At 34.9% G+C, this 22,419-nt stretch overlaps 1 protein-coding gene across 2 annotated transcripts in view; it reads left to right on the forward strand.

The window, feature by feature from the left end:
- Window positions 1-515: 515 nt before the first annotated feature.
- The window catches only part of LOC141403907 (limbic system-associated membrane protein), a 122,813-nt gene continuing 100,909 nt past the window's right edge, over window positions 516-22,419 (forward strand). Inside the window, exons 1-3 of one of the 2 annotated variants that reach the window (XM_073986996.1) lie at window positions 530-712; window positions 6,373-6,408; window positions 7,166-7,250. In XM_073986996.1, coding sequence (XP_073843097.1) covers window positions 6,403-6,408; window positions 7,166-7,250 — 91 coding nt within the window. In that variant the 5' untranslated portion in view covers window positions 530-712; window positions 6,373-6,402. Of the gene's footprint in view, window positions 713-6,372; window positions 6,409-7,165; window positions 7,251-22,419 lie in introns of both variants that reach the window. The other variant, XM_073986997.1, reaches the window with a different exon arrangement.

The raw sequence follows: 22,419 nt of genomic DNA on the forward strand, positions 1-22,419 counted from the left end.
TGAAATCTAGTGGATTTCAACCAATTCTTTTGCGTATACGTCAAATGAAACCTCATCTGAAATCCATTGGTTTTCATTTGACGTTTAAGCAATGGAAATGACAGTTGAAATCGAGTGGATTTCGTAAATGTAAACGTATTATAAGCCTTGCTAATAGGAATAACGTTATCGCTTAAGGCAAAAGATGTAAAGCCAAGAACACAATCAACGTTTGAGTAAAGTTTTGCGTCATTTCTGGTAGAAGAAAAAAGGCAAAGTGTAGCCAAGTTCGAATTTTTCACTTTACTCAAACGTTGATTGTTTTTCGGCTTTAGAGAACTACAGTACTGTTGATTAAAACACACATTTTTCTAGTTTAAAGAAGCGTACGTTAATAACAAATTGAAATCTATGTAACGTTCAAAAGTATTCTTATTCTTGCGTGCATACATAGGTGAGATATAACTTTACTATGTAATGTAGCTCTACCACACAATATACATTCCTTGATTTTGGGGTTGAAAATTTTTAGCTACATAGTTGGATTTTTGAGTTTGCGTGTGAGTACATAAGTAAACATAAGAATAATATCTTAAATCTCTATACACGAAGAATTGTAAAATAATAATTCTTTCTTGCGAAGAAGAGGCGAAAAAGTTTTCTAAACTAAAACAAACAATAAATAAGCGTTTTAACAAAATTTCATATCGCTTTGCATATCAGTGTTATAAATGTAAGTAAATTGTGAAATGTTAAATAAATTCTTAAAAGGTTTACATTTACGTGAAAGTATACACATTTTCTGGGCACCCAAAGTATTATAAAACTGGAAGGTGATAATAAAATAAGTATATTCTATACAAATCGGACTTTATAATTTTCCCATAAAGCTTTTATTGTGAGTTATCTTTATTGTTTATTGTCGCCCTATCCCAATACTAAACAAATGAAGGACTTTCAATATACTAGACATTTCGGTCATTACTACGATAATGGTACTGAATTGATACCGCAAAATTGAGTGTAATTGATTAATATAATAATCACCTATACTTATCTATAATAAAGAATTCGATCAGCTCTCGCTGATGAAATATGAATGTGTCACAAATCAAAACAAAAATATTTTGATACGAAACACCTACGGATATTATTCATAATTCTTTAACTTATTTTAAATATATATTAGATTAGGTCTTCTATGATTGCAATTTTATAATTTGTAAGTGATCCATAGACACACAATCAAAAGTATTATTAAGACAAAAGTATGTATTTAATACCCTATAATCAGCTGAGTATTTGACATTTAATGAAATCGGATTGGATATATAGAGCGGCATGCAAAATATAGCAGTGTGGATATGCAGTGTACAAAAATTGCAATAATTTAAGCAACAGTTCTCTCCGCTACCTTTTTGTACCCTACGTCATAAGATGGTGGGTATAATTAACTTTGTTATTCAGTTTGTAACACATCGATATATGAGTCGGAGACCCTATAAAGTATATACACTGGTGGGCGAAATAATAGAGCCACAGACGTTAAACGTTTCTAAAACACTGCTGTTATGGTGCAATTTGCATTTTATAATGGAATAAATAGAATTCAGTCAACATTTGTCCAATTTGGGAGTTGACCTTGTATTAGGGATAGTAGAGCCTGTAAAATGTAATAGAACCAATTTAAGTGAATAAAAAAATTTCTCAAGGAAATTTTAATTTGACCGTCAAAATTATAGAGAAAACGTTAGTTATCCTTTATAATATTATTTTTCTTAACAAACCTGTACAAAAATAACATTTTAACTCCCCTTCCGGATTTAAAGGCTGAAAACCCCATATGTGCCCAGAATCAAGGATAATGTCCCATACGAACCTCCAATATATCAATAGTATTTGTGATTGCGAAGAAACTTGGCTAAACTACCATCTAAAATAAGAAAACATCAATAACCGGTCGAAAAAAGGCTATTTTTTAAGATTTTAGAGTAAAAAATTGGGGATCCTGTAAGAAATATTACCCTTTTTGGCTCCTATGCTCCAACAAACGAGTAAATAATTGATTGTTATCAACTGTAACAAGTCGTATGTGTTATTTAAGAAGAACCTAAAGCAATTTATGGGTACAAAAATAACGAATCTTAAACATAAAGACACGTGATCGGAGATAAACCCGCCAATCAAGGTTGTAGACACAGATGGCCTACTGCAGGACATTTTCCTTGACAGGTGGTATAAACGTTTATTTAGTTCGAACCGACAGCTTCGGATATCATGTTCATTCAACACTGGTAGCCTCGACATTTAATAAAGTCATCCTCGATGTTTTGTAATGTCAGAAGTACCCGCCAATAAAGGTTGTAGGCACAGATGGGCTTCCATCGAGAGCAGATATGAACATACACTCCGGTTAATCTGAATAGAACCAACCAATATTTGACTACAAATACCGTTATATCTGACGATAGGAGAGGAATTGTAAGTTATATTTTTGTAAACATGTAGAGCATATAGTAGCCGATATTTTCAATACCTAACATGTTTCATATATGCGTTATAATGGTACTTTTACTCGTTTTATGAAAAAATGTCAAAATATTAGCATATTTGAACGGTTCACCAGGATAGAACCACCCTAAGGATTTACATAAATCCTTTGTCAGATGTGGTAAACTTTTACAAGAAACAATTTTAAATTATAAATAAAGGCCGCGAGTGTTGATTGTCAACAAATATTGTGCAACAAATTTGTATTAGGGTCTTGGAATTTGATGAAAATCGATGCTTATGAAAAAATCGGTAGAAACAATTTATAAAGTCAATATTTTATACTGAATTATGTTCAAAATTTTCTAGACTACAATGAAATTACAAAAAAGTCACATTTGATAGAATTAGATAGGAGATATGGTAAAGATAACACAAATTTCTACCTTTTCAATCCAAAAATTGGTAGTTTATTTCACGAAAGTGAATGCAGATCGGTGGGTTCCACCCAGTTTCGTTGGCTGTGGAAATCTACCGGTCCAAAAATAAAGAAAATCCCACCGACGAACGCTTAAATAACACCTACGATCTGTTAGTGTTGCTCGTTTATTTGAGCAAAGGAGCTAGAAAGGGTAATATTCCTTCCTTACTCAAAAATCTTCAAACAATTAATTTTTTGTTTATCCAATTTCTAGTTTATATAATTTTCTTCACAATCACAAATACTATTGATATTTGCGATATATTGGAGGTCCTTTTGGGACTATTCTCTTTGATTCTGGGCCCATGTGGATTTTCAGCCCCTTTAATTTAGGAAGGGGAATTTAAATGTTGATTTTTTATGCAGTTTTGTTCAGTAAAATAATGTTAGGAAGGATAACTAACGTTTTCCCTATGATCTTGACGGTCAAATTTGAATTTCCTTAAGAAACTTTCTTATTTACCTAAATTAACTCTATTATTTCGCACACCTTTTTACAGGCTCTGCTGGGCGTCAATTCTGTTTCTATGAGAATGTGAAATTTATAAAGAAGAAAACTGTCAAATGAAAAAAATTATTTCATAGAACAAGAATCCAGCCCCTGGCCTCCCTAATACAAGGACAAATTGGACAAATGTTGACTGAATTTTATTTATTGGATAATGTTCCATTATAAAATGTCAGTTAGTCAGTCATGACCAAACACATGATCGGTCACACAGTCAATCAGTCGAGCAAAGCTGTCATTCAAAACTTGCAGTGTATTTACCTTCCTGCATTGTTGCAAACTCGATAGCTATAGGGGAAACTCTCACCTGAGAACTTTTTATGGCGGTATTTAAGTGAGATTAAGTCAGGGGTGCTCACAATTACATTTAAGAGAAACCTGTCTGTATTGGTCCATGATTTGGTATACTCCCATATGATTTATACCTCAACTTATTTCGGCAGATGTTAACCAAATATTTAAACTCAATGGGTTTTAATAATGAACTCAGAGTTCAAAAAACCAACTTTTAAAGCAATGTGATACCGCTCCACTTTTGACCACATCCTCCATATAGGTTTACCATCAATTTTTCGGTACTTTATACGATTTAATCAACTTTTTCTGCAGAGTTACCTGCAATAATGTATTTTTGGTTATCAGTGCGGGGAAAACTTCCACGTTTTGACGTGTTGCAACATTAGGTCGTCCCAAACAACAAAAAATATTTATTAAGGTGTGTACCCCAAAACCTTTTATTTTACTTTCACGAGTTTTCAGTGCGGTTCCAAGTTATGATAGAGTTTTTTTCAATAACAGCGCAAAAAGCATTATATTCAACATAAATGTAAGAAAGGATAATACAATTACTTAAAAATATTCTAAAAAAATTCGTACAAATTCAAAAAAAGACGATTAATTGAAAAATCAAAATATATTTTTCTTATAATCTGTCTTGACAGGGCTAAAGGGTACAAAATTCTACCTCAGTGTCCAAAGTAGTAATGTCGTATATTGTTTACTTTTCTTGTTGAACTGTGTTAAAGTTGAGAAAATGTTCAATTTTTTGTCAGCATGTGAAAAACCATAAATTGGGATGGTGTTGAACCGTATGGATATATCAAATAGAAATAGTTCTCAATATTTTAGAATAAAATTGTTTTAGCAAAAGCTTTATATAAATCTGCATAATATTGAAATGTATTGGAGTATGACAAAAAAAAGTGTCGCGAAGGTCGTGAGAATTTTTTTTTGTATTTTTCTCTTGATTGTTGTCTTTGATACTGCGTAAACAAAACTTACGTCTTGCTTGCGCCAAAAATGGTGGAATTAGCCATGGGTCAAATTTTTGCATTTTGGGGTTTTTGTCTTAATTTTCTCTGTTATTGTTGTACAGTATGTCGTGTTTTGGCTTAATGTCTGTGTTCACCCCACATAAGACAATGTGTGCACGTGCATCATTAAGTTTTAGGTACTATATAAATCATTTTTATAAATCAGTCATTTCTATAAATAATTATTTATATGAAATGATGGCGATGGACAAGAGGTGAAATCGCAAAAAATTGAGGTTAATTAAAAAATTAAATTCGGTTTTTGGTGTAACTGACATTACATGGTAATATGGTACAAAATTCTAAGCCTCTAACAAAAATGTCAGGATCATATACTGTTTATAACATAAAGAGTGGAATCCGATTCTATTTTAAGCTCGATGATTGGGAACATCCTAGCCTTTTGTAAATAATAAACAAACGCAAATGGATAAGGAAGTGGCATCAACATGTAGATTTAGATTTATTGAGACTTTTTGTTTTCAGTAATAAAGTATATAAGACAATTATTGATGAGAATACTTAAAACTATATTGGATTATTTTAATGTCACACTGTGGGCGAAATCCAAATCTAGCTGGGAAAAATTAATAACTCCTAAACTAATTGAGGTAAGCGGCTATAATTTGGTAAAGATGTTACTTATTTTTATAGGTATGATTACACTGAGTATGGCGAATATAGCTCACCGTTAAAGCATATCGTCCTCGTAACGGTACCTCCGCATATAAGGTATTTTGGGTATGTGGACCACATTTCACTGTCAATTTTGCTGTATTTTGGTATTTAGGATCCTCAGGGGGTATAGAACATTAGTTCTGATGATGGAGGTCTTAGGTCCACGTTTTGGTCTATTCCTGAGATTTTCGTTATTTTGAATGTACTCTTCATATTTTCCAATCAAATTGACTGTATTTCGGGTTCTAAGTACACACAAAACCTCCGTACCAAAAATGTTCAACCTAGATCAACGTTTTGATATAGTACCCATATATAGATATCTCCCGATATCCAGAATTAAGAAGGTTTTAGCAACATTTTCCAACGGAAATGACTACAAATTTTGTTTTCGGGTTTTTAATAGACAAAACATCTACGCACCAAACATTATTCTCTTAGGTTCACGTTTTGGTATATCCCCCATGCAAATGTCCTACTTTCTACTACGTATTTTCATGTAAAAATGGGTTTAGAAAATTGTTGATAACATGAAAAAAGGCAGACGAAAATTTGGGAGTAGATAACTCGGAGTATGTAATTTAATATTAAAAAAGTCCTGTAGTGTTTCCGTGTGTTTCCCATAAGTTGCACTTTACTCAAGATTCTCTAAGTAGAAAAAATCTCATATAAATTTTTAAAGATTTTTTTCAGAATATTTACAACATCAAATAATGCTACAATTATTTTTTTTTTAATAAGCACTACTTCGAAACTATCTGAAAAAATTAAATTACGGTCATATGTATTTTTATCTGTCCCTATTACTTGTCAATATACAAGTCATCAAAAAAATCGATTTTATCACATGCAAAAAACTCCTAGTAAATGTACCGTTATAACGGCCAATAACCATTAAATACAATACTGATTGTTATTTTTAGGTCTACTAATATGTTTGGAACGATTATAACATGAAGGTAAGTGGAGGTTTTGGCACCACTCGTTGAAATCTGTTGACATTGACAGATTAAACGAGATTAACCTTTTAAGGACTAAGATGTGTTAACCCATTGTTAACGTTAACAAACAATAATTTAAATCTAAATTATTCAATGTTGTTGGGGAAATTACAACAATAAAACTTTACTACCATTGCAACAATAAAAATTTACTACATATTCAATCCGCTGGTTTAATAACGCTACCTTCAAAACTTGCTTTGTAATAAACCTTATATAGTTTTAAACATAAATAAAAGAAAATAAAAACACATTCTTCATCTCTATTGGATCGATGCTATGGATTTAAATGCTGAAGAAAAGATCGGATCTTTCACGAGATCCTTTGAATGGGTTCAAGTGCTGTTGAAAAGATGGGATCTTTCACGACTTTCTTTGAATCGGTTCAAATGCAGATTAAAAGGTCGGAGCCCTCACGACTTCATTCGAACAAATGCAAAAAATCCAGAGAAATCATGGCATCGCATGGAATCACTTCAATAACATTTTGCTGGGTTCATTAGTCTATGGTTCTACCATGGCCTTTGGCAGAGGTTATATAGGTTATGTCAACGTTCATGAAATTTACAAACAAATGGGCAAACATTTTTTACAAAACCATACTTTTAACCCACGTACCAAAAATCATTGATGTAGTATCATAAAAAATTGAATTTTTTTAAAGTGGAAATTTTTTGCCCATATATATGATGTGTTCAATATTCTTTTGTTTCAGATGAGAAATTCATGGCATATTTGTCAGCATTCCAAGTATGGGTTTCTACTGTTCATTTCATCATTAATTCTATTGCCAAATATAGGTAAGTAGCATTATTTATATTATTTAAGATTGTTTTGAGATCTGTGAATATTTCCTAAAATACAGTCTTTTAGCTAATATCTGAAAACATCAACAATAACGAAATTTTGGAAATTATTACAAAACCAAGCAATGCACTCCTCAAAGAAAGAATAGAAGCCGTCAACCGCATACAATTAGAACGTATGTTCTCATTTTGAAAATGGAAAATTTCCAAAAACTAAATTTGACAATTCTGCATATTAACTCAAAATTCTCATCTAATATTAGCTGTGTCTGCTTACTTTTTCAGTAAGATTTAATCAGTAACTTGTTTTCAGAGAGTAAGAACAATTATACGAAAAAAGAGTGAAAAATCAAAAGACAGCATTTAGTACAATTTAGCAAGATAACAGTCGATTACGGAGACAAAAACATTGACGCCAACGTATGAAAGAAAAACTAAATCTAAAGCAGTGAAAAACTTCTCCAATTTCAAGTAAAATAAACAAGAAATAGTTAAAAGGTTAATAAAGTAATCAATAAATATAGCTGAAAATCAAATGATCGACCTTGCTAAATGTTACTGGGAAAAATTCTTCTAGCAACCTTTAGCAAGTTCTCAGCAAACAACTTTTAAGATTGTTCTCTCATTTCGCTCTCTTTTTCTGAACTTTTGTGTAAAAAGACAGCATTAGTAACATTTCGTAATAATTATAACAAATTATCACGTAAATAGACACACCTATTTTCACTAAAATACTCACTATCAAATTTCTTGTCAGGCGATGAGCTCCTTCTGTACCTGTTTGCTTGAAAAATGAAAAATGAATGAAATTAACATTATTATTACTTCCATAAAATTTTTTCTATTTTTCATCAATTGCTTTTTGACAATTTGGAAAATAAAACATTTGCCGGATTTTCATTTTGAAAATCAAAACTATTTTGATTTTCCTCAATCCATAAAATTCACACACACTTCTCACATTTTAAACAATCTACACATACTGTTTAAGTTAGAAACTCTCTGTTGTTATTTTCACTACAAATCTCCAGGGAGCCGTTGTTCGCCTAGTTCGGATCGCAGAAAGGTCTCCCTTCCTTAAGTGCTCTCTACAAATGCTCTATGAAACTATGTTTGCTTACGGCGGACCGTAGGGTGATATTACCAATCATTGCCCTACAAATCTTCTCAGAGACTATGTTCGCTCAGCGCGAATCGTAGAGAATACTCTCTTGGTAGTGGAATTTCTCTGCAATTTCTCCCTGGAACTGTATTCGCTCAGTTCGGATCGAAGCATAACTTTCCAATAAGCAATGATTGCCTCATCCTTGATTCACTTTCAGTTTTTATATACAAATCAGTTATTAGTCATCTCTTCACCAGTACGGAAGTACTTCACGATTTACTCGAGAATTGTACTTTTCGCCTTAATAAATCACCCTACACACCACTAATATTATACCCACTTGAAACATTTGTGTTTTATTTCCTCTTCTTTTATTTATCGGTAAGACTCGGGTTTATATCACGATTCTCATCTCCACAAACAACAACTATTCTCTGCGGCCTTTCTGAGCTATCACCTAAACATTTGGTCCTTCGAGGCGGATAAGTTCCTTTGGATTTTGTTGTTATCCACCTAAACATTTCATCCAATCGAGACGGATCAGTGGACAACTTACTCGGTGTTGTTTGTGTTATTCGGAGTTTTTTCTCTTTTTACCACACAAAAGATTCCCCAATCACCCCTCACCACCATCCTCATCATCAAACCATCATACATTATCACCAACAACAAATATTTCATCAAAAACATAGGTACCAGGTATGTAAATTCAGTGTTTTTCATAAGTGAGCAAATCGCGAGTGTTAAATTTTTATCTCTTTTAGCATAAAAAATATTAAGGTATACTGATCGACTTTTATTCACCCTATCGGTCGGTAATTACAATCAAATACGGTTAAAATTCTCATACAGTCCACACACTAAATCATTTAATAAAAATTCTCACCAAAATACGGTTGCATTCCCTTTGAAATATTAGCACAATATCGTTTATTTTGTAAATTTAATAAATCTTATATACGGCATACTGTGCTTCTTAATTATTCACCAACAAGTGTACTGATCGCCAATACGTGTTGTTGTTTTATTTATTTCTGTTTATTTTTCTCGTTATCCATACGTCCATAATTATTCAAAGGGAGAGCCCTTTAGTGAGAATTGCAACAAACAACGTCTTACAAATCACCCGCAATGCAAAAAGCATTTCTTTTAGCGTCACTTATAAAACGAAAAAAAACCTACCAACAACAAATCAAAACGTTGTGGTCTCTCTACCTACTTGCCTACTAGTACATACTAGAGTTGGGCAATATAGTTCCTGGAGCTGATCGATCTTTCTAGTTCCTTTTGCCAAAAGGAACTAGTTCCTTAATATAGTTCCATAGTTCCGAGAGCGATATAGTTCAATGCATCTTTCTCGTTCCACGTTCTTTTTATTTTCTTCATTCCAAATAGTTCCGGGACCGTTATAGTTCAATGCATCTTTCTCGCTCCTCGTTCTTTTTATTTCCTTCATTCCAAATAGTCCCGAGAATGAAGTAGTTTAACGCATCTTTCTCTTTCTTTTTGTTTTAATTTTTTGGTGGATGAATTGACATAAAAATAAATAAATTGCAGCAATGTAACGAGGGTGTAATTTACGTTTATTTGACAATGTGGCCGCATCTGAATGATGAAGGAACCAAACGTGAAAGATCGAAGAAAGAAAATGAATTATATAAATGAAAGGAATTATATGCACGGCTGGAACTATATGAACTAAGGAACTATATAAATGAAAGAGCCGGATATAGTTCCAATAGTTCCTTGTCCGGAATAGTTCCTTGGAACTAGTTCGTTGCGGAACTACACAACTCTAGTACATACCAACATACGTCTACTGCGGCATCGACTCTACTTGTGTTTAATTTTGTTTTGTTATACCTATTCGTTATAAATACGGTTACAGTGGGTCGCAGGTGGAAAAATTATTTTTTATATAAATTATATTTTTATTATTTTTTCGGAAAAATAAATATTTGCACATTTTTTGAAAAATAATTGGTTTTCGTTTTAAACGCTTTTTGGACATCGTACACCCTACAATCCGCATTATATATTTATATTTTTATTAAATACTAGCGGACCCGGCGAACTTCGTCTCGCTATTAAGGAATAAAATTTCATACAAAAACTCAATTTTCGATTTTTCCAATTTTCCGACTTTTCCTGAGGGATTTTCCAAAATTTTCTTCCGCAAAGACCTTCTCCTCGAAAATGCGAATAACTGACAAAAAATTTTACAGAAATCGGCCTAGCCGTTCTCATTTTATGAATTACTATACATTTTTTACACCATTTTTATATATATAGATAACATATATTTGTTCAAATATTCAATATAAATTTATATTTATATATACTAAAATCACCTTATTTATCAACACGTTTGAATTTTTGGCTGCGGTTTTTTGGTTGTTCTGAAGTAGTGCACCCTACATTTGGTTCCTTTGGAATTTAAAATTTTCATTTAGCACAAGGAAAAAATCCTGGAATTATTTGGTTTTCGATATTTTGGCCGTTTGCGTTTCCCCTTTCACGCAAAATTAATCGGTTTTGTACATTTAGGCATTGATTCACCCTAAAAATTTTTGCAACATTTTTGTAAATTGTTCCAACAAATTCGTGGAAATTTGTCTAATTTTTCGGAACAAAGAAATTCTCTACAATGCCCGTCACACCTTTAGATTTCTTTATCAGAGCATCGGATGCTTTGATCAAATTCGATTCCCATTTCAACCAAATGCGGGATGATCAGTTAGATCAGTACGAATTAGAGTTTCGTAGCACAGAAATAGATAAGCTATGGTCAAAGGTCCAATTACCATTCGATCGTTGCCTCGATTATTTAATGTCGGCGGTAGATTCGAAAAAGGATTACATAGGTTAAGTAGATAGTAAATACGAAGTGCGTCATCAGACTTACATTACTTGTAGTTCAACTATGAATCGCAAATTGGGCAAAATTCTTCAATCCTCCAAATCTTTACCTCACACCTCAATAAATAGTTCAGACTTCTCGGCAGAAGAATTTCAGGACAACCATGCAAAACAGTTTTCATACTCGTAACTCCATCTTTTCTTCACCAAATCCGGATAGTGTACATAACCTTGTACTTCCTCCATGCGACATAGAAACCTTTCGCCGTCTGTCTTTCTAACTAGATGACAGAGTCTATCAATGTCACTAAGACCAGAATTATTTACATATATCGCGGTGAAAAGGTCTCGGAAAGCCGACCACGATAAGAAATCACCATCTTATCGTGGTCGGCTTTCCGAGACCTTTTCACCGCGATATATGTAAATAATTCTGGTCTTAGTGACATTGATAGACTCTGTCATCTAGTTAGAAAGACAGACGGCGAAGCTAAAGAAATTGTATCTAAGTTCCCACTAACTCACCGTAGCTTCGTCTTAGCATGGACCGCTCTCAAAAATCACTTGAAGCTTCTTTTTGAACTTCCATACATCGATCGTGAAACTAGTTCGGGATTGAAGACCCTTCTGCGCGGAATAAACAGTTGTTTATCTGCTATGGCTGTATATGATGTCACCACAGTGTATTGCGATTCTGTTATAGTCTTCATAGTGTTAAAGACAAATCAGCTTTGTCTTCATTGGAATACTTAAAGCATTAAAAAGTCTAGTTCGAAAGAATTTAAATCAACAATCACCAACAATTCTGTTTATAAAAAATTCAAATCACCACCACGACACTTGTCTTCTATGTCCTACCGAACTTCATTCTTTGCGATCTAGTCCAAAGTTTAAACAATTGTCTTTTGACCAAAAATCTTCAATGGTGAAGAAACAAGGCAGTTGCTGGAATTGTCTTTCACGGGGTCATACAATTAAAACTTGTACTAGCGCCCATAATTGCAATATGTGTCATGGAAGGCATCACAACCTCCTCCACCGTTCTACTAACACACCTCCCTCAACTCCTTCCACATAAAATTCGACGTCTTCGTCCTCCCGCCATTCTGTAGTTCACGACAATGACAACATAGCCTCTACATCCACCGGCGCCAACACAACTACAGCAAATCAACAAGTTTTCCATACATTTCAGAATCATAATCTTCTTCTGTGAACTGCTATAGTGAATCTAATCCTCAACGGTAAAGAGTATCCAGTTAGAGCACTGATTGATCCAGCATCTGAGGGTTCTTTTATTTCTGAAACCATTGAAAATCGGTTGCATTTGCTCGCTCTTCTCTAGCTCGTATTTCAGGCGTAAACGGAATGGTATCAGCTAATACTCAGAAAAGCTGTTCTCTGAAAATAGGTTCAAGAATCAATTCTTCTTTGGTACCTCAAACGGAAGCATTTGTTCTCCCTCGGATATCGGATGACCTTCCATCTTTCTCAATGGATCCCGATATAACGCATTGTTTGCCAAACATTCCGTTAGCTGATCCCCACTTCTTTGATAGTAGACCTGTAGATCTAATGATCGGAGCTGACTTATATCCAATAATATTATAAGCCGAAACTCACCAAAATATACTCAGTTCTCTTCTTGCACAGAATACTGTATTTGGTTGGATCCTAACTGGTCCAATATCCTCTTCTCTCGGTAATTCGAATAATGTTCAAAAAGACTGCACCAACAGACAACCAAAAGCGAAAATTCTAAAATATTTCCACCAGGATGTATTTCCTATCGGTTTTCACCACTTAATACGATATAACACTCCTCTTATATGACTTGAAATCACATTTTATCGGATGAATGATTTTTTTTTGAATTAAATCATCATCGGGATTATGCTCATGTCATTAATTTATTTTTACCTTTACTATTGTATAAGTTACGCAACGGCTATAGCTTGATGCATTACAGTACGGAATTTTAAATACAAAATCGCCAAAGCTCACCTTAACTGAATTTACATACTTAATGTATTCCTAGTTGTAAGTTACTTTAAGTTCACTTTTTTATGTTGAAACACCCCAACGTGTTTCAAGGCTGGCGGTTAATGTTTAAGTTACAAACTATCTGTTGGTATTTTCACTACAAATATCCAGGGAGCCTTTGTTCGCCTAGTTCCAATCGCAGAGAGGTCTCCCTTCCTTAAGTGCTCTCTACAAACCCTCTGAGAAACTATGTTGGCTTACGGCGGACCGTAGGGTGATATTTCCAATCATTGCCCTACAAATCTTCTCAGGGACTATGTTCGCTCAGCGCGGATCGTAGAGAATACTCCCTTGGTAGTGGAATTTATCTGCAATTTTTCCCTGGAACTGTATTCGCTTAGTTCGGATCGTAGTGAGAACTTTCCAATAAGCAGTGATTGCCTCAGCCTTGACTCACTTTCGGTTTTTATACACAAATCAGTTATAAGTCATCTCTTCACCAGTACGGAAGTACTTCTCGGTTTACTCGCGTCTCACCCACACCAGGTAAAGTCATCTGTACTTTTCGCCTAAATAAATCACCTACCCACCATTGTTATTATTATACAAACCAAAGCATTTGTGTTTTATTTTCACTTCTTTTACTTATTAGTTACACTCGGGTTTGTATCATTTGCTCATCTCCACAAACAACAACTATTCTCTGTGGCCTTTCTGAGCTATCATCTAAACAGTGGTTACAGGTTCCCCGTCAACAAAAGCAAAGAATTTCCTGTCATTTTTATTTCCAAATGAATGGTGATGAGAAATTAGCGATAATATAGATAGCCATCGATACATTGAAATGAAATATCGATAGATTGCCAGGTATACTGGATGGTGTTCTCACTGTTCCCACATTGATCGTCATTTGTATGCACACGAATAAATTTATTGGTAATAATTTTATAAACAAATTTATCGGTAATATTTTTTTGTCGAAAATAAATAACATTTTTTGGAAAATATTCTCGGGTGCGTTTAAAATAATTATATTTAGAAAATCGTGGTATACCTTACAGTCGGTCCTCGATAAATACGAATATATGTACGAGGGCGGTTCGGAAACTTCCTAGCCTATCAATCTCCTGAAACTTCAATACACTAAGTTCAACCATTTTCTAGCAATTCTATCCCTTGATTAAAATAGTTTTCCTCAAAGTCTTCAAAATAGTGGTTTACAACTGTAATTGCATCTTCATTTGAGGTAAAACGCTTGCCAGCAAGGAATTTTTTTAGATTTGGGAACAAGTAAAATTCACTTGGAGCTACATCAGGATAATAATGCTAAGTTTACATTTACGACAGTTGAAATCGAGTGGATTTCGTAAATGTAAACCAAGCATAAGGTGGGCGGTTAAGCAACTCGTACTTTAATTCGTTGTTTTTAGCCATTGTTAAAACACTCTTGTGCGCTGGTGCGTTGTCTTGATGAAAAATTTTTTTTTTGTTGTAAGCCAGGACGTTTTTCTCGAATTTGTACATTTAATTGATCCAAAAGGTTGCAATAGTACTCTGAATTTATTGTCTTACCCTTTTGCAGATAGTCAATCAATAAAATACCTTTGAAGTCCCAAAAAACCTATGCCGTAACCTTACCAGCCGATTGAATTGTTTTTGCCTTCTTTGGGGCACTTCCTCCAGCTTCAGTCCACTGTTTGGATTGTTCTTTTGTCTCTGGAGTATAGTGGTGGATCCATGTTTCATCAACAGTTATGAAACGACGCTTAAAATCCATTTTATTTCGCTTAAAACGATCCAAACAAGCTTGAGAAATGTTCATTCTTATCCGTTTTTGATCGACTGTTAACAAATGGGGCACCCATCGTCGATCATTTAATACCTGTTGTTGTTGCTGTTTTTGGACGTCCACTACGTGGTTCATCTTCAATGCTTGTACGACCACGTTTAAATTCAGCAAACCAATTTTTTACTGTTGCATATGAAGGAGCACTTTCACCTAACACATTCACCATATTATTATGAATTTCTTGTCCCGATAAACCTTTCTTATGTAAATATTTAAAGACATCACGTATTTCTAATTTTTCCATTGTAAAAAAATTGCGGATGCGTCTTTTTTGAACACCTGTTTCTATATGAAGGAGTTGCCAGATCGAAACAAAATTTAACATGTGTTCATAACAGAGATGGAAGTTTACAAAACACAATTTTTTTTCTGTTTATACCGCGCTTTTTGTGCTAGGCTAAGAAGTTTCCGAACTGCCCTCGTAATATTGGTGTCCGGATTATCAAGGTAAGAAAAATATGTGATGTCCGGATTACAGAGCCTACAATGTAAAAGATTCTAGTGTCCGGATTACCGCGTTGTTCGGATTAATGAGTGTCCAGATTATAAAGACTATACTGTATTTGGAATTTTGATTTTTATTGAATTTGAAATTTTTGGAACAAATTTTAAATATTTTTAAATTTTTTTGGTCGTGTGTATTTTACAGTCCCTGCACCCTAAATTCTTCCAATTGTTTAATCATTGTTTTTGTGAACGTCTTTTGAATATTCCCCAAATCATTTTGGCTTTTTGAAACAAATTTTGGGTTTTTTTTTAAATTTTTAGGGGTTTTAAGCAGCGATCGTATGTTCCGCATGCACTGAAAGAAAATGTATTTATTTATTTTATTTAAAGATATTTATTATAATTATAAATTATAATAAAGAAAATTTACAAAAAAGCACTAGCAATAAAAGCTATCGGCTAAAGAAAATTATAGTTGTTTATACACGGAATGAATTGAATTTCGATTTTTTTATCTTCTGTTCAGAAGTTGTGTAGTTTTCGCTACATTTCAATAAAAATTTTCTTGAATTTCATATTTATAGTGCAGTTTATTGGTTTTTGCTGCTTATTAAAAGTTTTATTGGGTTCTTCATAGAGCTTTTGTCCAATTCTTCTTTATTTTAAATACAAATCACAAGCTTATATCAATTACAGTTTTTTATAATTCTTGAATTTTTAGGCAATTATTTGTTGTAAATATATTACATACTTGTGTTTTTTAGTTTTTGATTTGTTTTTAAAGGTCAATTAACCCATCTAAATGCCTTTGAGTCTTTTATCAGAGCCACTGATTCTCTGGTTACGAACTTTGAAACTCTACAAGATGAAGATATTGACATTTAATCCTTAGAAATGCATAGGGGATACTTTGGAATAAGGTTAAAGATCTTTCTGACAAATGCCTAGATGACATTCAGTCAACTGAACAGCCATCGACCAATGAAATTACATATGTCCCTTAATAGCAAGTGTGATGTTCCATTCACTGGTATTTATGGTATTCCAGTTATTGGTAATGAAACGAGTGCAGATATGAAAGGTCTACAACAAGGTATAAATGGGTGCATTTCTGCCATGACAACTTATCATATTACTACGGAATATTAGGTTTTCTTCGTCTGTAACGGCTTTCTAAAATTACAGTTATCCTGTGGGAAGAAAACATAAAGGATAAATCTGCGTTATCTTCATGGAAAGATTTACATCCCTCTCAAACGGAAAGAATTCAAACTCTTACTTGTCTTGGGAATATAAAAGTAATCGCTTCCAACAAACGATAATTTTTTGAGTTACCGACAAATTTCGTAAAATTAAAACGCCAAATTTTGTTTGAAAAGTTCAAATAAAAGTTGACAGCACTGTTGCTATGGGTAAAACTTTACGACTACTTTCGTTAATATCGTTACAACACTGTTGATATGGGTAAAACTTTACGACTATTTTCGTTAATATCGTTAATTAACAAATTTATAAGCATTTTAATTTTACCGATATTTGTCGGCAACTCAAAAAATGTGTTAGAGAATCGCACTACAGAGCTGAAGATTACGAGTTACAAACAGTAGTTAATTGTGCTTTTTAAGGCCTGGGTACATAAGCTGCCTCGCCTGGTTGCTTTGCTTTCCTGCTTCATTTCTGACATAAAATAAAATAAAAGAATAAAGAAGGCGAGCAAATTCGAACTAGGATGCCCTTTTCTTCGTTATTCTTTTATTTTTGTTATGTCAGAAATGAGGCAGGAAAGCAAAGCAACCAGGCGAGGCTGAGGCCAGTAATTGTAGTAGCCAAGATTATTATGCAGCGTATTTGGCTTGATGAGATTGACGGGGAAGACTCGCTTCCGTTTACGATGGCACACGAATGGCATAGTTTCGTCGAAACTTATCAGGGCGTTAATTCAATACAAATACCTCAATGAGTTAAGTATATGCCTGATTGTGTCGCCGAACTCCATATACTTTCAGAAAAGGCATATGCGGGGGTGGTGTACATCCGCACCATTGCTTCCGATGGTGCCATTTTTGCTTTCTAGCAAAACAATAGCCAAAGACCAAATCAATTTCACTGCCTCGATTAGAATTATGTGGTGCAGCCGAGGACTTTCACCATCAGAGTTGGCATTGTCAGAAATTTTGTGGCATGAACCACAATGGCTTCGGAAAGATTCTTCTCAGTGATATATACTCCTGTTTCTGAGACGAAAAATAGATGATTATTCCGACCTACATAGGACGCTACCCGCTGTTGTATGGTAGCTCAGAAGGTTCATCTTCCGGAGGAGCATTATTGTTAACTAAATAAAAATACACTGAATTCCAAAAGCTCTCTGCTCCCCTTAATCCTATGTTAGATGATATGGGAGTTATGCGACTCATTGAACGATTAGCCCAATGCCCAACATTGCCTCTCGCAGAGAAACATCCAATTATATTACCCTACAATTGCAGATTTTCTCTTTTGGTAGAATACCGTATTTCATTCACGGAGGAATTCAATTAGTTTTGCGTATGTTACGCATTCAATATTGGATACCTCGAGCAGAATCGGTGATTCGAAAGGTAACAAGAAAACGCAAACCTTGTGTTTTAGAAAAGAAAAGGTTTTGTTCTCAAATTATGGCATATCTACCTACCTCTGGAAAGAACTTCAATTTCAAGACCATTTGCCACTATAGGTGTAGATTTCGATGGTGCTTTCGGTCTCAAGTCATTTATGCGTCGTTGATGTAGAATTACGAAAGGCTATGTATGTGTATTTCATAGATTTATTTCACGTCGAGGTTGCCCAAAAACAATATTCTCTGACACTGGTACCAATTTTGTCGGCGCTTCCAGAGAGTTTGAGCGTGATTTCAAGGATGTACTTCATGAAGGTCGTGATAGGGTTTGTCCACATATATCTATCAGCAGCTTTCATGGAAATGCATTCCAGCTGGAGTACCACATATGGGTTGGCTTTGGGAAGCGGCGGTTAGAAGTTTTAAGGAAACACGCTAGAAACCAAAAATATACTTTCGAAGAGTTATCAACGATACTTGATCGAATTGAAGCGTGCCTAAGCTCTCGCCCTTTATGCACAATGATAGATAGTCCGGAACCCCTGTAGCTTTATCGCTGGGTTCTTTTCTAATAGGATCTCCTATTCTTGCTTCTGTAGGGTCATTAATTGAAGAAGTTCTGTTGCATATCTTGAATCGGTATTGTATAATCAAAGCGCTTAATCAACAATTCTGCCAACGGCGGAAAGAAAAGTACCTAAAAAGTCTCCATAACCGATATAAATGGCATCGCGATATACAAACTGATGATATTGTAGTAATTCGTCACGGATATTTACCTCCCTCATCGTGCACATTAGGTCGCGTAATTAACGTTTATCTCGGTAGCGACGGTGTTTAATCCAGCCTGAAGAGACCAGATGTTTAGCTGCGAAAGCAGAAAGTTTAGGTGGGACACCAAATGATGAGTGGACTGTATATTTTAAAGCGTAGCTTTTGTTGTTGTTTGCCTTGTGCGGTGTAAATAAACGAAAAAGAAGAGAAATAAAAACACAAGGGTTTTTAGTATTGATGTTTGGTATGTTTATTGAATGTTTGCTCGTAAAGCTTTTACCTTTTTTCGTAAACAATAATTGTTGTTAGTATTGTTAAGTGGACGGAGTCCGTGAACGAAGTTCGCCTATTCTGCCTTGTGTCGAATAACACACTCTCCTCAAATGCAGCTTTAACTAGACTTTGGCGGGCAAACTGTCAACCTCTCTTGTCAGAATATGTCAATATTACTTTGCGCCGAAAGCACAAGTTGGATGATTTACGTAGTAGACTATTTCTGGCAAGGGGGGTTGACACATGACTGAAAGTCAGTCGAATTAGAATAAAAAAGCCAATTTGAACTTTAACATTCCGCCGGCCTTGCAAAAACTACGTTTGTTGCAAAATAAACGAATATTTTTATAATAGTAAATATACAAAAGGTGTAGCTGTCAGTTCAGTGAGCAGTTGGATGGGGATAATGATGAAAATGTTTTATTTGTTAGTAAAATTAGTTGAGTAACCAAGCAAAACAGTGCCTGTGCAAGCTCTCGTATAAGAGCAGGCTCCGGGACGATGATCCCAGCAAGGTATTTACTTCTTGAATAACCAGGAAAGGCGAGTGCAAACTCCCGATGAGGAGACGCCTTATCATAGTTAACGGTTAATCAAACAAACAGCGCCTGTGCAAGCTCTCGTAGAAGAGCAGGCTCCGGGACGATGATCCCAGCAAGTGTTTGTAGATATTAATTTGTTGAAGAACTATGAAAGACGTGTACAATCTCCCGTAGAGGAGACGCCGTATCATAGTCCAGGCGAAGCCTTGATATGGAGCAGCCCGCTGTGCAATCTCTCGTAGAAGAGAGCGGAGCGTGCTGATCTTGTCGAAAGACATTAAGTTGCGGCTAGAAGTACTAGAAGGGTGTCTACTGCCGTTCAGGACGAAAGTCCTAGATTGGTGATTATGAAAGGCGAGTGCAAACTCCCGTAGAGGAGACGCCTTAGCATAGATCATGGTAATGATCGTCTTACAATAGTTTATCGTAGATTTTGCGAAGCGTTTTTAAAACAAGACGACCGAATGTTTCGAAATATAAAAGATCAATTATTGTAAACGTTTGATTTCGACGACGTTTGATTATTTGATGATGGAATTGGTCCCGTTAGAACCCAGCCAAAGACAGTATTTTGTGCCAATAAAGTGTCAATTACGTTGTGGATGATACCGTCAGTAATTATTTTAGGATAAATGTCCGCTCCTAGTAGGAGATCCACTCGACCGGAATCCAACGTAGTTGGATCTGCCAAACGTATATTTGGCAGTCGAGAAGACAGATCAATATCAGATGAAATAGATGGGCAATTATTGGAGAGTTCTGGAAGAACCAAAGCAATAACATTGATAGATAAATGTCTATTGAATGAAGACCCTATCTCAATGGAGGAGATTTGGCTAGAAATAGCCGAAACCGATTGGTTAAGTCCAGTAATGGAGGATACAGAGGAGTTGGTAGAAATACCGAGTTTAGAAACCACTCGCTCTGAAATGAAGGATGATTCTGATGCTGGATCAATTATAGCACGAACCGGATACGAAGTACCCTTGTGAATAACATTCACCATAGCTGTCCCCATTACAACATTGTTGGATGAAGTGGTATGAAATACCTGTCTATTCACGAAAGTGGAAGGATTTGGAGGTGTTGTATTGTAGGGGGCGAATCGGACGAACTCGGACTCGAATTTGGTTGTGAACCAGTCTCAGAATTAAATCGACGACTAGAAATAGAAGTCGATGGCGATGTTATCGCTGAATTGGGAGATCCGACTGTCATCTCACGATGTAAAAGACTGTGGTGTCTTCTATTGCAACAAGAACAATTGAAGCGGCTACTGCAATCCTTGACATGATGCCCACGAGAAAGACAGTTGACACAGCAGTAGTTCCGTTTCACAATACCAAAACGATCAGGAACTGAAAGTTTTCGAAATTCCTCACAAGTTCGAAGATGATGCTTCTGTCGGGGACATACCGGACAATATTTCTTAGAATTTGAAAAAGGCGACTTAGAGTATGGTGCACTCGGAGAATGCCTTTGTTGATATTTACCATCGGAGATGGGTTTCGAATCTAAGCCCTTTATATTGCGAAGACAATCTAAGGTTTGGATTCTTTCCGTAAGAAAGATATCCAGATCTTTCCATAAAGACAAAGCTGATTTATTTGTAATGCTTTGCTCCCATAATGTAACCGTATCTCTTGGTAATCGCTGAATACATAGAAACACTAATAATGGATCCCAACCGTTAGTTGACACATCGTAGATCGTCAGGGCAGAAATGCACCTATTTATACCACGTTGTAAGTTTTTCAGACCCGAACTTGTGTCTAAATTTAAGACCGGAAGGTCGAATAACAATTTAATTTGATTATTAACCAAGATGCGGACGTTGTCGTATGCATCTACTAATGCCTTCCATGCTAAATTAAAACTTCGATGGGTAAGAGGAAACTTGGAAACAAGTTCCCGAGCCTCACCGCTTGTTTTATTGATTAAATGGCACAACCGTTCGACGTCGCTTATTCTGGAGTTGTTAATGTAAACTGCCGAAAACAGGTCCCTGAATGTTGGCCATGATTCAAAACCCCCATTGAATACATCAATATCACAAGGAGGCAAGTTAAGATTGTGCGTAGCACTCCCATTTGTAGAAGGAGCCGAAGTGGTATTACTGGATGGATGCGAATCATCCAACCTTGGAGTCAAATTCTGCTGAATTGGTATTTGCATGTAAGGATTTGGTGCTGCACGAAGTGCACTTATCTTTCTATTTATACTCGCCAGGACCTGCATATATGATCGGTATGCGATATCATATTTATTCTTAGCGGAAGTGATGTCACAAGTATTTGACTTTTCGGAGGTCTGAAGATAATCCAAGCACTTATCAAATGTGTCTTTGACTTTATTCCATAGTTCTTTGGCCTCTGACCCATAGACCTCTAGAAAATAAATGTCGAGATCTTCATCCCGTAAAGAAGTGAAGTTCGCATCAAAATTAATTAGAGCATCAATTGCTCGAATAAAGAACTCGTATGGGGTGAGGGCCATTTTAATCGAATATTAAAAGCAGAAATGCAAAAATAAGAACGAAAATTGGAATAAACCAAAATGTTTCTAATTTTGTACAAAATGTATATCGAAATATATACCAATAATTTATAACAGTGTATCGAAAGATACACGTAATTTTGTTCTGTGTGTCGAAAAATACACAATTTTTATAATTTTTTTAAAGAAATCTCAGTAAAAATCAATATTAAAATAAATATTTAATTTTTTCAGTG

The sequence above is a fragment of the Musca autumnalis genome, unplaced genomic scaffold, assembly GCF_047663935.1.
Source record: "Musca autumnalis isolate F117 unplaced genomic scaffold, ASM4766393v1 scaffold_4, whole genome shotgun sequence".
Taxonomy (NCBI): domain Eukaryota; kingdom Metazoa; phylum Arthropoda; class Insecta; order Diptera; family Muscidae; genus Musca; species Musca autumnalis.